The sequence below is a fragment of the Oryza glaberrima genome, chromosome 1 (genome assembly GCF_000147395.1).
Source record: "Oryza glaberrima chromosome 1, OglaRS2, whole genome shotgun sequence".
NCBI classification, from domain to species: Eukaryota; Viridiplantae; Streptophyta; class Magnoliopsida; order Poales; family Poaceae; genus Oryza; species Oryza glaberrima.
Window position 1 is genome coordinate 26,192,863 of NC_068326.1, and position 18,778 is coordinate 26,211,640.

The window sequence follows — 18,778 nt, forward strand, 5'->3', positions numbered from 1 at the left end:
ATGCCACTGGATGTGTCTATACGTTTGCAAGTAATCTGAGAAATCCCGTTGACGAAAACAATATGCAGTTGGCATGAAAACAATATGTTTGTACCCTTATACACATCTCTCACAGGTTCAATCATGCATTAATTTACTGTAGCATTTCAATCTAAATTATTGATCATGAATCAAATGGTCGGGCGTGCGCCTAATTATACACTTTTATCATTGTCCTCTTTTGGTTAGCGACACGGCAAATGATCCATATTCCTTTTGTGCTACTCAACCTCTGCTAGACTACCGATCCGGATGAACCGTAGAGAATGCAAGTATACTACTGTTACCTCCGTTTTTTTAATATATAACTCAATTTTGTTTAAAAAATGCCAAAAAAAATGTCAATTGCGTTATATATTAAAAACATGTGATGTGAACCGAACCATTCCTTATATAGACAATTGTATTCTTAGCCATGTTAGTAACTCTAATGGTGATTTATCTTTATTTTCCCAACTTTGTAATCTTATCCTATTTTTTTTACTAAAGCTTGTGCTTGCCCGGTTGCCCCTATTCTGTTAGGATGGCTTTAACAATGCGAAAAATTCATGCTAAAATAGGAGCAAAATTCATATCAATAGGCTTGATATCAAATCATGGACAAAATTACAAATCCATCGTGAAAGTAGGGACAAATTGCAAGGGCAATACATGTCTTTACACCATTATATTAAGTCCTCTAAGCGAAACATCGGCAACACAAGATTCAGTTAAGAAACAAGGATAAAATCACAAAGTATAAAAGAGGCAAGAACACATTTTTCCGTTTCTTTGTAAATCTGATGCGGTCTCAGCCGAGGTTGGTACGGTAGATGCACGGGCGAAGGGACCATGCGTGTCTCACCTGATCGACTAGCCGAGGTCGGCAGTACAGCAACCCATGCCTGATGGAACAGCTGATGTTCTCGCCTCACCTAACAAAACTTTAGACTTCAGTTGAGCCTAAGTCTGAAGTCTGAACTCGAGTCGGAATAATTAATCGCTGCTGTCCTGGCCTAGATAGCAGAGTTCCTTTCACAACCTTGGTCGTTGTCTGTTTGATATGAGTCAGTTTTTGGTCACGTAGTAACCTTTACGTTGCAAGAACAACCAACCCGATCGATCGACAACAACGCGAGCTAGGCAGAGAAGATGAAACACCAAAAGGGAATCAGCGTGCAATCAAAGTTACTTTTGACAGATATCTATTCATCTTGACCGCAAAGCAACCATTACCATACATGTACCAATCGACCACCCGAAAACAACAGCTGAGAAAAATTTCCTTGATCATCTTTTATTATATTATCTGTCATTCGGAGATCGAGATGATGCCTATGCTAGCTAATCACCAGCTATAGACATAAGAAATTTTCAGTGACACTGCCAATTAATAATGCAACATCACGCAAGCATCAGCACCGCATCATTGTTAATTCAGAGGAAATCTACTTATAGATCTCCGACTGGTGGTACAAACAACTTTTGTTGGGACAAATAAAATAGAGAGGCCACGTCCTACTCTTACCAACCATTGTAGTTGGCGGCAATAATTAGACGATCTGTAGGTATCGATCATATTTCCCTTCGAGGCGAGAACTACGAAAGATCATATATGTCTCAATCATCGAACAATGCACTCTACAGAATATCTTTACCAAACTTAATTAAGAAGAGATAACGAAAAAATAAATGAAAAGGTTGGCGAAAATATGATATAACGCACACATGCACACGAAGGAAAAGAAAAAGTTGATTAATATGGTGACCCCAAGCGCTTTACATGCATGCGGTCTGATAAAATACCAGTAGTACATTTCATTCAATTCGCAATTGTTAATTGGATCATATCGGTTAGTTGAACTATTTACTCTCACCATCCACAAATATAAGCGTTCCTATCTTTTTAAAATACAGATTAAGATAAAAACAAACGAAAGTTATTCTTTGTTTCTATTTATGATAATACCCCTCATTTTACAGGCCAATTATGTTTTGGGTGTGTGCATATGGGTTAGCAGCTAATGAAAAGCACAACAGCAAAAATATAGGAATGCTTATATATTTGTGTATAGAATTTAAAAAGGTAGAAATGCTATTATTTGTGGATGGAGAGATGACATAACCAAATTGAATTAAGATAAATGAAATACCATAATTACTTTTTGAGTAAATTGTACTAACTGTAAAAACCACTACTTGAAAAACCATCTATCACCACAGGAAAATTTATGGCGAGAGTACATCTCTCAACATAATTCAACATATGAAAATTTGACTAATTTAAACCAAAAGAATCTATCGGCGGATGTATAGAAAATATGAAAATTCAAAGCCCTTAAAACTTATATGTTGAAAATTTATATTGCAACAAACTTAATACAAGGAACTATAATTGTGCCAACAACAATTACATACTGTGAGGTGCTCAAAATTATTAATGCAACGATAATGTAGCATGGACGAAGAGATTACGCCAATTTCCACGAAAATAAAAATTATGGCAATAAAATTGCCATGTCGCAATGTTAGTTTTCCACGTCACAATGTGGCTATAGCCCACTATATATTGCAACAAAAAATAAACTATAACAACAATGGTACATTTTTTTAATATAATTTACCAATTGCACGAAAAGTTAGATCATGGTAATAGAATAATACATTTACTACAAATAATATTTTGTTGCAATATTTTCACGGTGATAGAAAAATTTCTTGTAGTGTAAGTTGATAAGTGGATATGATCTAGTATATGAACTTAGCAATTAGACATTCAAGTGCAACAACTGGCCTGCAACAACTTGGCCAGTAGGTGTACAAGAACGACGATTTAGAATTTGGTGCAACAACTTGGCTACGTATGCTGTTTTAGTTATTGAGTGCTCCACAAACTTTTTCACGATGCCAATATACCATTACATAGCAATATTAAGGATATTACCTTATAATACTTGATTTAATCTATAGGACCTTACAATCCTTGTTTTAATCTATAGGAATCACACTGTTTATCCAATTTGCACCATCGGTTTGGATTTTTTTATTTCACCTTCTCAAATCTTAACCGAAATACAATATTTTTTTACACAATAAAATTTAATTGACTTTTTCATTATTGAATGACAAAAATTATGTATGCTTATAGACATACACACAAGTATATTGATAAACTAAGTACTTAAAAACTAACGTGTAGAAAAATACTTGAAATAATAACGTTGTTGCAACATTTATTAAGTTATTGTATTAAAATCGTACTCACCTTACAAGATGTTATACTCCTACACTCATTTGTTAAGTTCTTTGTACTAGATTGCACCTATCTACCAAGTTATACATGCATTAGCACACTCACTTCTAAAGTTCTTGTTCTAAATTCCACCCACATGCCAAGTCAATGTACGATGTATATAATTTAGTCTAATTTTTTAAATAACCAACACACATAATCTACTTTGTTTCACACCCTAAATATCTCCTGGGCTTAATTAATTGCACATAAATTAAAGGAAAGTCAATTTTAACCTTTTACATGTTCCAATATAAAAAGAACGGAATGGCCATTGCTATTTTAAAATTTTCAAATCAACAAAAAACTATTTTTCTACATTTTACGGCATTACGTACGAGTGACCATAAACATCTCCTGGACTTAATTCCACATGAACTAAAGGAAAGTTGATTATAGTAACATTATACATATTCCATCATAAAAACAAGGGTTAATTGGATCCATATCGTTATAAATTTATTAGTTTTAAAAATTACCATTACAATTCAATGTGTATTTGAGATATACCACTACTTACTCTTTTAGCCTATTTTATAAAATTTATTAATCAAATTGTCCATGTCTTCTTCCTCCCTCTCTCCTCTTCTCTCTTCAACCGTATCCAATCCCTCTAGCCCATGGATCCACGGCATAGATGATAGAGCGGGCCTCCTCACATGCAGCCATGGTGTTAGGGTCGGACATCCGGCGAGAAGGAGGTTGGCGTCCATGAGGATGAGCAGGGTAGAGCGCCAAATGCCGCGCTAGCCAGTTGAGAGCGTGACATTCTTGACAGGGAGGTGGGAGACAACCATACGGAGGATGTGTCCATGGTTGCCGCCACCGATTGGGGAGGTTTTGGAGATTTGGGGTTTTGGGTGCTTGTCTTTCCGTGACGAGTTCCGAGTGAAGAATGCATGCTCGCCTCTATAGTCATGAGTGTTGCGCTGGCCTCGCCGCTGACTACCGCGTCACTATGCTTGAGCTCCGACATGTTCTATGCTGCCGAGCTCAAGCGCCGCTGCCATCCGCACCGTCATTAGAAGAGGAGTGCAGAGCGCCACCGCCGCCACGCTCGATCGTGGGAGGAAGAAGAGTGCAGCGGATGAAGGTAGAAGATAAGGGATAATTTGGTCCAAGAAAAATATAAAAAAAATACAGTGAAGGGATATATAGTGACATATCTCCGATTTCAACATATTTATAATGACATTGTTTCAATTAGGTGGATAGTAATGGTATATTTTTAAACCGTAAAATTTAACCCAAACAACAATGATGGGACGGTCATCATCATTTTTTTTTTCAAATCAAGATGTGCCCTCTTATTTGTTTTTGTACAAGTGACCATAATTGCACACGAATTAAAAGACATTCGACCTTTAGCACCGCACAGATTCCACCATAAAAAAACAGAAGGGAATGATCATAATCGTTTTATTTTATTTTTTCCGAATCTACACAGGAGAACATCATATCCTTCTGTTTCTGTACGAGTGGCCGTGACCATCTCGCGCACATGAATTAAAGGGCAATCGACTTTAAACACTTTAAATTCCACCAGTAGTTAAGAAACTGCCGCCCCCCACCATACCTCCAGAAAATATTTTCTACAACACTAGGTACTATTACAATATACGAGCAATGCTACACGTACTAAATTTTTCTTACTAAACTTTTACTAACAATCATCTCAACCGTTTGATTTAAGTAGATGGAAGTTACAAAAAATCTAGATGCACTCATAGCATGACACATCAGTGTTAGTAAGAATTTAGTAAGAAAAAGTTAGTACGTATAGCCTTTTCCACAATATACCTAGGTGTAGGTGTATATATGCGGTTTAAATATTATATAAAATTTTTATAAACTTTGATAAGATAGATTATGATAATATAAGACACACAAAGATACATGTCTAAATTTGATCTATTACATTAAGAAGAAAATAACAAATTTTATTTACGTTGTACAATGTACTATGCATTTTCTGATTTTTACCCTCAAGTCAAAAGTCGAATTTAGCTTGACATGTTTCTTTACATACTTATATAATCCAATTAATATAACTATTTTTTTAATTTTTTGTAAACGCTTAATTCACAAGCAAATAACGGGTGCCAATTTGTGTGGTTGTATCTAGGCCTTTGTTCCACTGTACGTCTGTACCAGTGTACCACTGCATGCGGAGAGACTCAAGGCTGTGTTTAGTTCCATGTCAGAATTGAAAGTTTGAAGAAATTGGAACAATGTGACGGAAAAGTTGAAAGTTTATGTGTGTAGAAAAGTTCGATGTGACGGAAAAGTTGAAAGTTTAAAGAAAAAAAGTTGAAATCTAAAGAGGGCCAGAGCACACAGGCAAACTCAGGCCTTTGTTTAGTTTCAAGAGAATTTTGCTCAAAATCGTCCCATTGAATCTTTGGACACATTCATGGACATTAAATATAGGTAAAAAAAACTAATTGCACAGTTTGCATGGAAATCGCAAGATGAATTTTTTGAGCCTAATTAGTCCATAATTAGCTATAAGTGTTACAATAACCCACATATACTAATGACGGATCAATTAGCCTTAATAAATTCGTTTCACGGTTTCCAGACAAGTTATGAAATTAATTTTTTCATTCGTGTCTGAAAACCCCTTCTTACATCCGGACAAACGTTTGATATAACACCCTAAAATCCTAAAATTTTCTTTTTCGCGAACTAAACATCCCCTCACAGCACAGGCAACCGATGGATCGGAGAGGGCATATGGTGCCGATTTATTTATTCGCTTTGGATATCCATCACGCAGCCGCTCCGGTTGCGTCGTTGTCGGCCACTCACCACGAGAGCGCGCGAAGAGACCCGACAAATTTATAAAACGGAGACGGGCAGAGATCGAGTAGCCTCTCACTTAACCAGAGATTGAGGAGCAGCAGCTAGGTAGCTAGCTGAGAGAAACAGTAACTCTTGCCAATGGCGTCGACTGCAGGTAGAGGAGAGGATGATGAGAGGGAGAAGAAGAAGAAGGAAGGGAGCGGCAACGACGGCGACGCCGGGAAGCTGCCGTTCCTGGGGATGTTCAGGTACGCCGACGGCGTCGACAAGGCGCTGATGGCGGTCGGCACGGTGGCGGCGATGGCGAACGGCATGTCGGAGCCGCTCATGACCGTCGTCTTCTCCGCGGTCATCGACTGCTTCGGCGGCGACGACGTCAGTACCGTTCTCCACCGGGTCAGCAAGGTATTGTCACACGTACTGTGGCTGAGTTTGTTTGTGGTGGTTTCTAACCACGACTCTCTCGTTCGTGCGGTTACGCTTCTAAACTATTAAATGATATGTTTTTTTTTAAAAAAAATTATATGTACAAGTTGTTTTGAAAATCATCTTAATCTATTTTTAAAAACTTTTAGCTAATACTTAATTAATAATATGCTAATCTACCACTTTATTTTTTTCATGGGATTAGTTCCCGACCCACACCAAGCAACACAGCCTATATATATACGTACCCGCGGCCTGCCTGTTGTGGCAACTCTGATCGATCGGCGGCAGTCAGCCAGGACCGGGTGGAGTATAATTTTTACCGGTCAAATTATTTGAAAATGGTAACTGACAGAAACGAAAACGGTAAAATATGGAACGAAAACGACTGTTGTTTTATCAACTGTTTTTATATTTAAGTGGAAATTATAGTTTTATAATATAGTAATCACCATATTTCTAAGAATAAATTCACAAAACTATAAGTAGTTTTGCTAAATTATCATAAAACTTCATATTTAACATGATGTATCGTAAAATCACTCACTTATCACTAAATTTATCACAGAACTACATATTTAAAACATATTTAAAGTATTGTATCACAAAACTACAGGTTTAATATAAATTTAATCATAAATTTCGGACATTTATAACTCAACATAGTATTAGTGTTAAGGATTTAAACCCCCAAAATCTGTAGTTTTGTGATAATTCTATTATTAAATTGATACTTAGCCTTAAACTTATAATTTTGTGATAAATTTATTGTTAAATTTATAGTTTTGTTATACATCACTTTAAATCTATAGCTTGTGATAATTTAGTCAAAATATCCGTAGTTTTATGAATTTTACTCTATTTCTAAATATCCAATATTTGTGATACATGTCTCTGTTTGACCTATAGTTTAACTTCTCAACCAAATAGCTATTTTGAGTACATTAATAAATATGAGAGAGATTGTAATTTATATAGTGCAAGTTTGAATTTCCGTGATCACAACATATAGCCATGTTAAATCAAATATGTGATTCTGTAGCTCAATGATTCCTGCATTAAGTACTAGTTTCCAATTGATTTTCTGATATTTTTAATACCGTTTCGATTTCCATTTTTCAAAATAAAATAAAATATAGCCACAGAAATGATTAAAGTTTCTTTTCCGACCTTTTATTTTTCTAAATGGAACATTAGCGCGAGACCACCGGACGAGATGCTCTCGTACGCGTAGCGGAGTATGTTGTCTAAATCGCGTTTAATTTACTGTAGGTGTAATCAACTACGCTTCGTTTGGCTCACCTTAATTACCTCACCCTGATGCAACTGCAGTTTCAGATGTCCGGTCACGATCTAGGCGTCTCTAGTGGAGTCAATCCGTTGCACTAGATTACGTGAGTGGTCCGCGCTTGCCCCCTCCGTTTTACAATGTAAGTCATTTTAGTATTTTTCACATTAATATTAATGTTAATGAATCTAGATAGATATATATGTTTAGATTCATTAACATCATTATGAATGTGTAAAATGTTAGAATGACTTACATTGTGAAACGGAGGAAGTAGTAGTAGGTGCCTAGACGCGCGGCAAGTGGGTGGAATCATGGAACAACCGTGATGGGGCCCACGCTTTTTTCATATTGTCGTGGTTTTTAATAATCTTGTTTAATGCCACTCCTTAGGTATGTTTAGTGTAGGTGTTTGACAAATATTATCTTAAAAAAGTGTTTGGCAAATTAATTTCATTTATTCTGAGATGAAAAATAGTTTTACTTATTTTTTTTAAATGAACCACACTAGACAACGTGAAATTTCTTCTGACAAAATAGAATAAAATACAAGACTACAGAACCGGAGGCTATAATCATGATAAAAAAATAGGATACTACACCACATGCTGACAATGCGGGAAGGAGCGCAGCACCAAGCAAACCACTGGTATGAATTTATAGTTGATCCACGTATGCACATCCCATTGAATGGGACCTCCCAAAGCATTACCTCCATGGAGACCATTAGGGATAAAACGTTTGGAAATGGTAGCATTATTTATTATTTTTAGAGAAACGACATCAGTTCGTAGATTTATGAATTTAACTATTTAGTAGAGACTTTAATACAACACTGACATATATTTTTTAAAAAAAGTAAATTTTGTATATTGCTAGAAATAGAAATGGTAAAAAACAACATTATTTTGATATTTATTTTTATGGAAACGATATCGGTTCGGTTGGGAATTTCCGTACCATTTTCACCTATAGACATCATGACACCGAAGCATTGTAGCCTTTTCAAGGAATCTTAGATATGATTTTCACATAGAGGATCATGTTAGTGAAGGAGAGGAAGATTACTTGGCAATGCTCTCAAGGGGGATCGCGGCACCCAAAGCGTCGTCCTTTTTTTAGCTTAGGCTTTTTTGCATGGAACCTACATGCTTTCCTGTTGCCGTTGTGGCCTCACCATCCACCTAGCCAGCCACAACCATTCAAACCATTGCCAACACATGGCTAATGCGCAGCGACACCCCTCTACCCGACTCCTCGCGAATTGTTCTCGCTCTTGTTACCCGACCCATTTGTCCCACTCTCACTGTGGAGCTCCATATGGCTGAATCTAGAAGCAGATCGGCCACAATTTTTTTTTTGTTTTGGGTAGCGGTGGGGGTGGGGGGCTCTATAAAGAAGGGGAGATCAGATCGGAAAAAACAAGATGGCGGGACAAGATGACCCGCCATCACCATTCTCAAGATGCAACAGCCCTCCTCCCCTGCTGCCTAAGCCACTGGCACACCCCTCACCATGGTACTCCTTGCTACCATATCTAGAAGTAGACCTGCCATACAAAGAGAGAGCCAAGCCAGGTAGCAAAAGACAAACTGCTGCCACCATTTGACTCTATGTGGCCAAATCCAAGCACATTGTCTTGTCAACCTCTTCTCCACCACTAGCCACCAGCCTCATCATCGATCTAAAGGCATTTGTCTCCAGCCTTCATGCGGGTGGGCTTGCCCCACAGCCATCACCAACCTCCACACCTAAACCACGGTCGCCATCGTCATGCCTTGCATCCGCCGCTCCACCATGTGCATTGGCCTCCTGCCTCACCACCGCCCCCCGTCAACCACCGACCACCTTGCCTGAATATGGACATCTAAAGTAGCAAAAAGAAAAGGTTTCATGGTATGTAATTGGGCCATGTAATCAACTAAATGGGACCATTGAATAAAATAAAAGAAACTATGCCAATCGTTGGGTACATACATAGTTCTTCCTAGTCTCCACTAAGGAAATACCCTATATCTAGCTACAGAGGCATGGATCTAGGCACGGCCATGACCACCGCTCGTCTCGAACACCTCACCGTGACCACTCTAGTGCACATGAGGGGGAGAAGAAAATAGTCCCACCTTTGTTATCTTGCAGCCGTCTGGACCTCTGATGAGTAGCTTAGGTGGTGCAAGGGAGGTGGGGGTGGTGGCAGCAATTGCTTGAGCTCCATTTGGCCTGGTCACCCTTGGAAGTGACACGGATAGGAGGATGCCTTGAAGATTTCAACCACTTTCATTTTAATTTGTGTTGCAAACGACAATACTATTAAGCTTTGAATATATTTGTTTTCAAAAAAATGATCTGAATATGTGAAATAATTAGGAGGTATATGACTAATCCTAACATATAAAACAAACTCCAACATCCACAATAATTTGCATGACACAATGACTACAAATCAGACATATATCATATCAAACTTGTATCAATTTACAATATTAATTTGGTCCACCGACCTAGTTGTGAGGTTTCATACTTTAGGATCGCATAACCTCATTTTATACACATCATTTAAACAGTTATCAAGAATTGAAAACGGGATGACAATTTATATTATGATTCGTATTTTGCCCTACAATAGATTTTTTTTTGAATGGAGCCTACAATAGATTATGATTTCATATTTCACCCTACAAAGTACAAACTTGTAATGCTGCATTCTATCAACAAATTTAGTCACATTTATATTTTTCTCCATATGTATATTGAGTTTAGCCTTACAAGTTTGTAAAGTCAAATATGACATGGTAATTTAGGTTAATTTTTTCTAACTATTTATTAAGGCATGAAATGACTTTCCCATGGTAACCTTAATATTCGAACGGGGAAAAGATAGAATTCCAGTTTGTGCTTCTATATGACTTACTTTCACTCAATATCTCAAAATGTTTTCCCTATTATGATTTTTTTCCTTTTCTTTTACCCTCTAGCATTTTCTTTTACCCAGGTTGTTCTGTATTACATCTACTTGGGAGTGGGAACATCAATGGCTTCTTTTCTCCGTAAGAATGCTTAATCTCAAGCTATATGTTGGGGGCATGTAAAACACCACAATTAACATATCGCCTCATAGTACATCTTAACGATGTAGATGAGAGAAGGGTAAGAGAGGAAGGGCATATATATGCACAACTATATTATGAGCACAAAGTACAAACGAGTGACATTAGTTGTCATATTTTATGTCTCTTGCATATGCCTATATGTTGAATTTTAAGTTGTTTTTAGTTGAACTTCCAAAAGAAAAATACCCCTATCAACCATTGTACATGCCCTTAAACCATCAACTCCGTAGAAATTATTTAAGATCACCAGCAAGAGTAACATAGCGATCCACACACCAAGAGTATAAAAATGGTTTCTAAATTTGTTGAATGTTTGGCTATTTTAATGTCATAGTTTTACTACTTGTTACCATTCCTGAACTTCATAGTCAGATCAGCAAAATGATATTAAGAGGTTTTGGTCTATTACTTCATGAGACAACAGATTAATTAATTACATTTGCCACAATTAGAAAGCAAATTTACCAGTAATTTTCTATTTACAAATTTTCTAGAACAATTGGACATGTTAACAATGCAACAAAATTTCTGTTTAGTTGGGTTGTACATTCACATATGACAGAATCTCATGAGTGCTCCATCTACCTATTCCAGAGGTGTCATGTTGGACAATGGCTGGAGAAAGGCAGTCGGCACGCATTCGATCTTTATACCTCGAAGCGATTCTCACACAAGACATTGCATTCTTTGATGTGGAGATGACAACTGGAGAAGCTGCTTCTAGAATATCTGCAGATACCGTACTGATCCAAGATGCCCTTGGTGAGAAGGTAACAAGACTAAAAAGTACACTAGACTAGTCTAAATGAAACTAGAAGAAAACTTCCATTAGAGCACCATTTGAAAAGATGCACATGCATTGAGAATTTTTTTCTTTGGAAATAGCATTAACTAGAAAGATGTGTTTTTAGTGTTACTGGGTTATATACTTATATAGTTCATCCCCACAAAATGTAGTTAATGTTATTTCTCTCTTCTCTCATGAAGCCACATCATCATAATTATTTGTACCCTTTAGATAATAGATCTATGGTACAAATTGTCTCTTCTTTCTTCTCTCACAATAATTAGTATCAATTATACATAAAATATGCTCACCGTGCACTATATTTGCAACCACGTGCAAATTATATAAAACATTAGAAGTCATTTTGTTTTGGTTTAAAAAAGCATACTGCAACTTATTTGTACATATTAGGCAACTTAATTTCTCACAGCAACATGTCAGGGTAATTACCTAGTTTATTAATAGTACGACACTCTGTTTTTCTAAAGAGGGGGGGGGGGGTCCAATTTCAGTACATAGATTTCCATGCTCATGACATAATGCAAAGATCTGATGTAACACTAATAATTTGACTACTCATGTTCAGGTAGGAAAATATATACAGGTTTTGACAGCCTTTGTAGGTGGTTTTGTCATCGGATTCATAAGAGGCTGGATGCTGGCTCTTGTTGTGATGGCTTGTATACCTCCAAGTATTTTCTCTTTTGCATTAGTCTCTCGATTACGGGCTCAAATATCTGGAAAGACGCATGTATCATATAGCTATGCGGGGAATGTTGTTGAGCAGACCATTGGATCTATACGAATGGTATGTTCTAATTATTTCAATTTATGACAAATAATAATGCTTAGTTTTGTACATCAATAATAATGCTTACTTGCAACTATTTAACATAAAAAAACATTTAAAAAAAACAGGTTGTCTCCTTCAATGGTGAGAAGAGAGCAATTACAATGTATAATACTCTCATAAAAAAGGCATACAAGGCCACTATCATGGAAGGGATTATCAGTGGTTTTGGAATAGGCTCTATCTTTTTTGTTGTTTACTGCAGTTACTCTCTTGCATTTTGGTATGGTGCCAAGTTAGTCATTAGCAAAGGCTACACTGGAGGGCAAGTCATCAATGTCGTATTTGCAATTTTGACTGGTTCAATGTGAGTTTCCTAATTGTTGACTCTGTAACATGATATGCTAGAGCACACTAGTACATATACTAAACATTTTGATATAGTTTCTCAGCTACCATGTTATTATCAAGTAAAAAGACTGAGGCATACTAGGCACTTGATGCCTACTTCTACAATAGTTAGAATTAACCACATTACAATATAATACTCCTTTGCCATATGCCAAAATCAAGACGAATAATGCTAAAAAAAATAAATTAAATTAAATTAAATAACATGACACAACTATTTTGTTACAAGTATAGATTTTGTAAAGCTTTATAATTTTTCATCATATATGTAGGAATAGGGTTTGCAACTCCATGCCTAGGTATCCAGTTCTCTTTAAAAAGATTTCTTGTTATTGATACAATTGTTATTTCACCCAATTATCTAATTATTATGGTATTAACCTATGATTATACTAAATACCATATTTCTCAACAGTGTTACTTTTGAAGCATAAGATAATATGAAACTTGTTCAACTCAACAAGTGGACCCAAACTTCATGTGTCAAATAACTATGTAGTGATGATCTGCACTATTTGGTCAACTACAAAAATAGGTTTTTTTTACACTAAATGCATCTTTTGTTTGTAACAGGGCTATAGGTAACGCATCACCCTCTATTTCTGCTATTGCAGAAGGCCAATCTGCAGCTCATAGGTTATTCGAAATAATCAATAGAAAACCAAATATTGACATCACTGGAACTTCTGGAATAATATTAGAAGATATCAAGGGGAATGTTGAACTCAAGGATGTGTGCTTTAGCTACCCCGCAAGGCCTGAACAGTTGATACTAGATGGCTTATGTCTACAAGTACCTAATGGTACTACAATGGCAATAGTTGGGCAAAGTGGAAGTGGTAAATCAACAATAATTAGTTTGGTAGAGAGATTCTATGACCCACAGGATGGTGAAGTGTTAATAGACGGAATTAACATCAAGACCTTGAAACTCCACTGGATAAGAGGAAAAATGAGTCTTGTTAGCCAAGAGCCATTGCTTTTTATGACCTCCATCAAAGATAACATAACCTATGGTAAAGAAAATGCTACAGATGAAGAAATCAAGAGAGCAGCTGAGCTTGCAAATGCAGCAAACTTCATTGATAAGTTGCCTAATGTAGTTCCTAGATACGCCATTTGTTTCCAACAGTACCATATATACTAGTGTATTAGAATTAACTATCCCTTTTATCTTCACATGATATAGGCATATGACACAATGGTGGGTCAACATGGTGCTCAGCTTTCTGGGGGACAAAAGCAAAGGATTGCCATTGCAAGAGCTATCCTTAAAAATCCAAAAGTCCTCCTGTTGGACGAAGCTACTAGTGCATTGGATGTAGAGTCTGAGAGGCTAGTTCAAGAGGCACTAAATAGGGTCATGATAGGGAGAACTACACTCATTGTGGCCCACCGTTTGAGTACAATCAAGAATGCCGACTGCATAGCAGTGGTTCACCAAGGAAAAATAGTTGATCAAGGTAAGCCATACTTCCATACCCATTACTTGGTATTTTCTCCGTACTAAATAATCATTGTGAATCAGAGGTAGTTCAATTTGTTTCTCCAAAAATGAATGTCCCACAGGTTCCCACGATGAGTTGATCAAGGATCCCGATGGAGCTTACTCTCAACTTATTCAGTTACAACAGACTCATACTGAAGAAATGCATGATGTACAATATAGTGAGGTGTCAACTTCAAGACTTAAAAGTAGAAGTTTGTCTTTGGAACAATCAATGATCAATGATTCTCCTAGAAATAGAAGAAAAAACTCTTTAGCAAAACATATTGGCTCATCTGGATCCGATGGATTGCACAAGCATGGTCTTACAGATGAACCTAAAGATAAAGAATGTGGTGACAACAAGGATATTAATAAAGCACCAATCAGGCGACTTTTTAATCTCAACAAGCCAGAAGCACCTATTCTACTATTAGCTATTATAACTGCTTTTGTGCATGGACTTCTTTTCCCGATATTTAGTATAATGATGTCTGGTGGTATAAGAACTTTTTACTATCCACCACACCAACTTCGAAAAGATTCTAGGTTCTGGGCATTGATGTGCATTCTAATGGCAATCATTTCTCTGGTATCGATTCAATTAGAATATTTCTTATTTGGAATGGCTGGTGGAAAACTTATAGAACGTGTCCGCTGTTTGTCTTTCCAAAGCATCGTCCATCAAGAAGTTTCTTGGTTTGATGATCCTTCCCATTCTAGGTTTGTTACTCAAATGGATTTATAAGTTTCATTCTTATATCTAACACTTTTTTTGAATGTCAATTCACCCTTCTAAATTTTACAGCGGATCACTTGGAGCAAAGTTGTACATTGATGCTTTGAACATCCGACGCCTTGTGGGAGATAACTTAGCCATACTAGTGCAGTGCATTGTAACGCTTATTGCAGGATTTACTATAGCATTTGCTTCTGACTGGAAGCTCACATTGACCATCATGTGTCCGATCCCTTTGGTGGGTTTGCAAAATTATGTACAATTGAAGTTCTTGAAAGGGTTCAGTGAAGATGCTAAGGTGAAAACAAAGTCCCTAGTATGAACAAAGCAATTTCTACCATTTCTGTTTTTTATATAAAAAATTCACAGACAATCCTGACACTTTCCACATTTGATGAAGATGTGTGTTTTGTTAGATGACACCTAATTTGGTATTACAACTGACATATTTCATGATTGGCATCGCATAATGAATTTTTTTCTTGCAATATTAGTAAATATTGTTTTGCTAACTGCTAGCGATTTCTACAGGTGATGTATGAAGATGCAAGTCAAGTTGTAACTGAAGCAATTGGTAGCATTAGGACTGTAGCGTCTTTCTGTGCAGAGAAGAGAGTGATTAAAACATACAACCAAAAATGTCAAGCTTCAATGAAAGAAAGTATTAGAAGTGGAATGGTTGGAGGCCTAGGTTTCAGCTTTTCATATTTAATGGTGTATCTCACATATGCTCTTTGTTTCTATGTTGGTGCACAGTTTGTACATGGGGGGAAATCAACCTTTAAAGATGTCTTCAGAGTAAGAGATACACATTTGGCATCACTTATATAAGGTTGTTTTTATTCAATGACAATATGTCAATCTTGTAATCGCTTTGCAGGTTTACTTTGCTTTAGTTTTCACAGCTTTTGGAATTTCTCAAACAAGCGCAATGGCATCGGATTCATCAAAAGCCCATGAATCCGCAGCTTCAATATTAGCAATCATAGACAGAAAGTCCAATATTGACTCAAGCATTGATGAAGGAATCATACTAGAAAAGGTTAATGGCACAATAGAATTGAATCATGTGAACTTCAAGTACCCATCTCGCCCAGATGTCCAAGTTTTATGTGATTTTACCTTAGGCATCCCCTCCGGAAAGGTACAGTTAACTTGGTACTTTTAATTGTTTTTCCTTTACTTCTAAGGGTAAAACATTTAGATGTTGTGCACCCAAAAAAAAAGCAGCAAACTAGGAGCGCATTATTTTTGGAGGAAATATCTTGCTTCCTACAACTATTGTGCTTGTACGCTCTTAATATAGGGTGTGCACTCAATTGTTACAAATATGAGTTCCTATGCACTAAGGTTTGCCTTTTTAAACTTGATAGTTCCTACAGTATGTTGGATTGCCCTGATCCTTGTCTTCTCATCCTCATTGAGCAAGGCAAGAGAACTAAATATGCCTTTCAAATGAAAATTACCAATAATACAAATTTCTCTATATTTATTTTCCTTTATAATTAAACTTGTACTGACATGCTATAAACCAATTGTCATATGCAGACTGTTGCACTTGTTGGAGAGAGCGGCAGTGGAAAGTCCACAGTAATTGCTTTGCTGGAGCGATTCTATGACCCACATTCTGGCACAATCTCACTAGACAGAGTAGAACTTAAAAACTTAAAATTGAGTTGGTTAAGAGATCAAATGGGATTGGTAAGCCAAGAACCAATACTTTTCAATGACACAATTCATGCCAACATAGCATACGGGAGGAAAGGACAAGTAACCGAAGAAGAGATTATAGCTGTTGCTAAGGCAAGCAATGCTCATGAGTTCATATCAAGCTTGCCTCAGGGATATAACACTACTGTCGGAGAAAGAGGAACACAACTATCTGGTGGGCAAAAGCAACGGATAGCTATAGCAAGGGCCATCTTGAAGGACCCAAAAATACTTCTATTGGATGAGGCTACAAGTGCCCTTGATGCTGAATCAGAGCGCATTGTTCAAGATGCACTAGATCAAGTTATGGTAAGCAGGACCACCATTGTGGTAGCACACCGTCTGTCCACGATTAAAGGGGCAGATGTGATTGCAGTCATCAAGGATGGTTCAATCGCTGAAAAGGGACAACATGACTCTCTCATGAGGATCAATGGTGGAGTCTATGCATCGTTGGTAGACCTACACTCAAAGACAACATAAAAATATGTATTTTTTTTCTCCCCTAGGTTTGTTCATCTACAAGGTGGGAAAATGCACACAATATTATGCATCAAAGATATATGGAACATCACTTATTGCCTATACTTTAGGTTTTGTTTGGCCTAAGACACCAAGGTAAAATTGCACAATAATTTGTTTTCGTAGTTTCAGGGTATTGGATGACACGACATAAAGAGATGTAATTTCTTTTACCCTAGCGTTGTTCATCTACAAGCTGGAAAAATGCACACAAATATTATGCATTAAAGCACGAGAAAATTCCTTCTATGCTCCTGAAACTTTAGCCGATCCCTTCTATATCCCTGAATTTCCTTCTATGTCCTTGAATTTTTATTCACCTCCTTGTATACCCCCTGAGTTTTGATTTTGATCCCTTCCATACCCTAACCGTTAAATAGGTTAAAAAAAAGTCAATTTAACCCTTAGATGTGGAAGAAATATGTAATGATTTTTGAAATCTATTGTTAAAAATATAATAATTTATTGCGTGACTATAATATTCATAAGTTTATTTCATGAGGAAGTATTTGTAATAATTCTATGTATAATAATTCCTCATGAAATAAACTTATGAATATAATAGTCACGCAATAAATTGTTATATTTTCAACAATAGATTTCACAAATCACTACATATTCCTTACACATCTATGTGTAAAACTAACTTTTTTACACCTATTTAACGGTCAATTAGTGGTCAATTGATGGCAAGGGTATGGAAGCGATCAAAATCTAAAGTTAGGGGGTATACAAAGAAGCGAAGAAAATTTAGCGACATAGAAGGGATCGACTAAAGTTTTAGGGGCATAGAGGGAATTTTCTCAAGATTGTATGGAAAACCACTTATCACCTATACTTCAGATTTTGTTAGGTGTAAGAGCATCTCCAACAGCCTCTCCAAATGACTCTCCAAGCCAAATTTTAGCCATTCCAGTGAAAAAAACACCCTCCAACAGCCTCTCCAACCGGATGGCTAAGCCATCTGGCTGGCCAAAACCCTCCCTCCACTAGCCAAATTTGGCCAGCCAAAATGACTAGCCAACTATGGGCCCTACGCACATTAACATCCGGCTATTCTCTCTCGTTGTTGCACGCGACCGCACGGCCGTCCGCGGCCTCCGTCGCCCGCCGCGACCGCCGCCGTTGTCCGCGTTGTCGCCGGCTGTGGCCTCCGCCGCCGTCCACGCCATCACCAGCCGCGGCCTCCGCCGCCGCAGTCCGCGCCATCGCCCGCCACGACCGTCGCCGCCATCCGCGTCGTCGTCGACCGCGACCTCCGCCGTCGTCCGCGAGCCCCGCCGCCGTCTGCTCCGTCACCGGCCGTGGCCACGCCGTTGCCCGCCGTCCACGCCGTCGTCCGCCACGCCCGCCGCCGCCATCCGCGTTGTCGCCCGCCACGGCCACCGCCGCCG

At 37.6% G+C, this 18,778-nt stretch overlaps 1 protein-coding gene across 4 annotated transcripts; it reads left to right on the forward strand.

Moving 5' to 3' along the window:
* The first annotated feature begins 6,176 nt into the window (after positions 1-6,176).
* On the forward strand, positions 6,177-17,486 carry LOC127781271 (ABC transporter B family member 4-like). Of its 4 annotated transcripts, XM_052308224.1 has the most exons (13): positions 6,177-6,520; positions 10,822-10,876; positions 11,534-11,709; positions 12,313-12,534; positions 12,645-12,883; positions 13,501-14,026; positions 14,117-14,390; positions 14,497-15,136; positions 15,222-15,450; positions 15,684-15,950; positions 16,033-16,296; positions 16,526-16,581; positions 16,701-16,922. In XM_052308224.1, exons 1-12 carry the CDS (start codon positions 6,254-6,256, stop codon positions 16,550-16,552), a joined length of 3,186 nt encoding a protein of 1,061 aa, XP_052164184.1. In that variant the 5' UTR covers positions 6,177-6,253; the 3' UTR covers positions 16,553-16,581; positions 16,701-16,922. The 4 variants fall into 4 exon arrangements, with proteins under 4 accessions (XP_052164184.1, XP_052164169.1, XP_052164190.1 ...); XM_052308209.1 differs by lacking the exon at positions 16,526-16,581 and having other exon boundaries at positions 6,178-6,520; positions 16,701-17,486; XM_052308230.1 differs by lacking the exons at positions 10,822-10,876; positions 16,526-16,581 and having other exon boundaries at positions 6,297-6,520; positions 16,701-17,486.
* Positions 17,487-18,778: the final 1,292 nt, after the last annotated feature.

Bases quoted from the DNA above. Each gene is read 5' to 3' on its own strand.
- LOC127781271 (XM_052308209.1), top strand. From the start codon at position 6,254: ATGGCGTCGACTGCAGGTAGAGGAGAGGATGATGAGAGGGAGAAGAAG. The intron at 11,710-12,312 runs GTAACAAGACTA...ACTCATGTTCAG, and splicing joins AAGATGCCCTTGGTGAGAAG to GTAGGAAAATATATACAGGT. The intron at 15,137-15,221 runs GTTTGTTACTCA...TAAATTTTACAG, and splicing joins GATGATCCTTCCCATTCTAG to CGGATCACTTGGAGCAAAGT.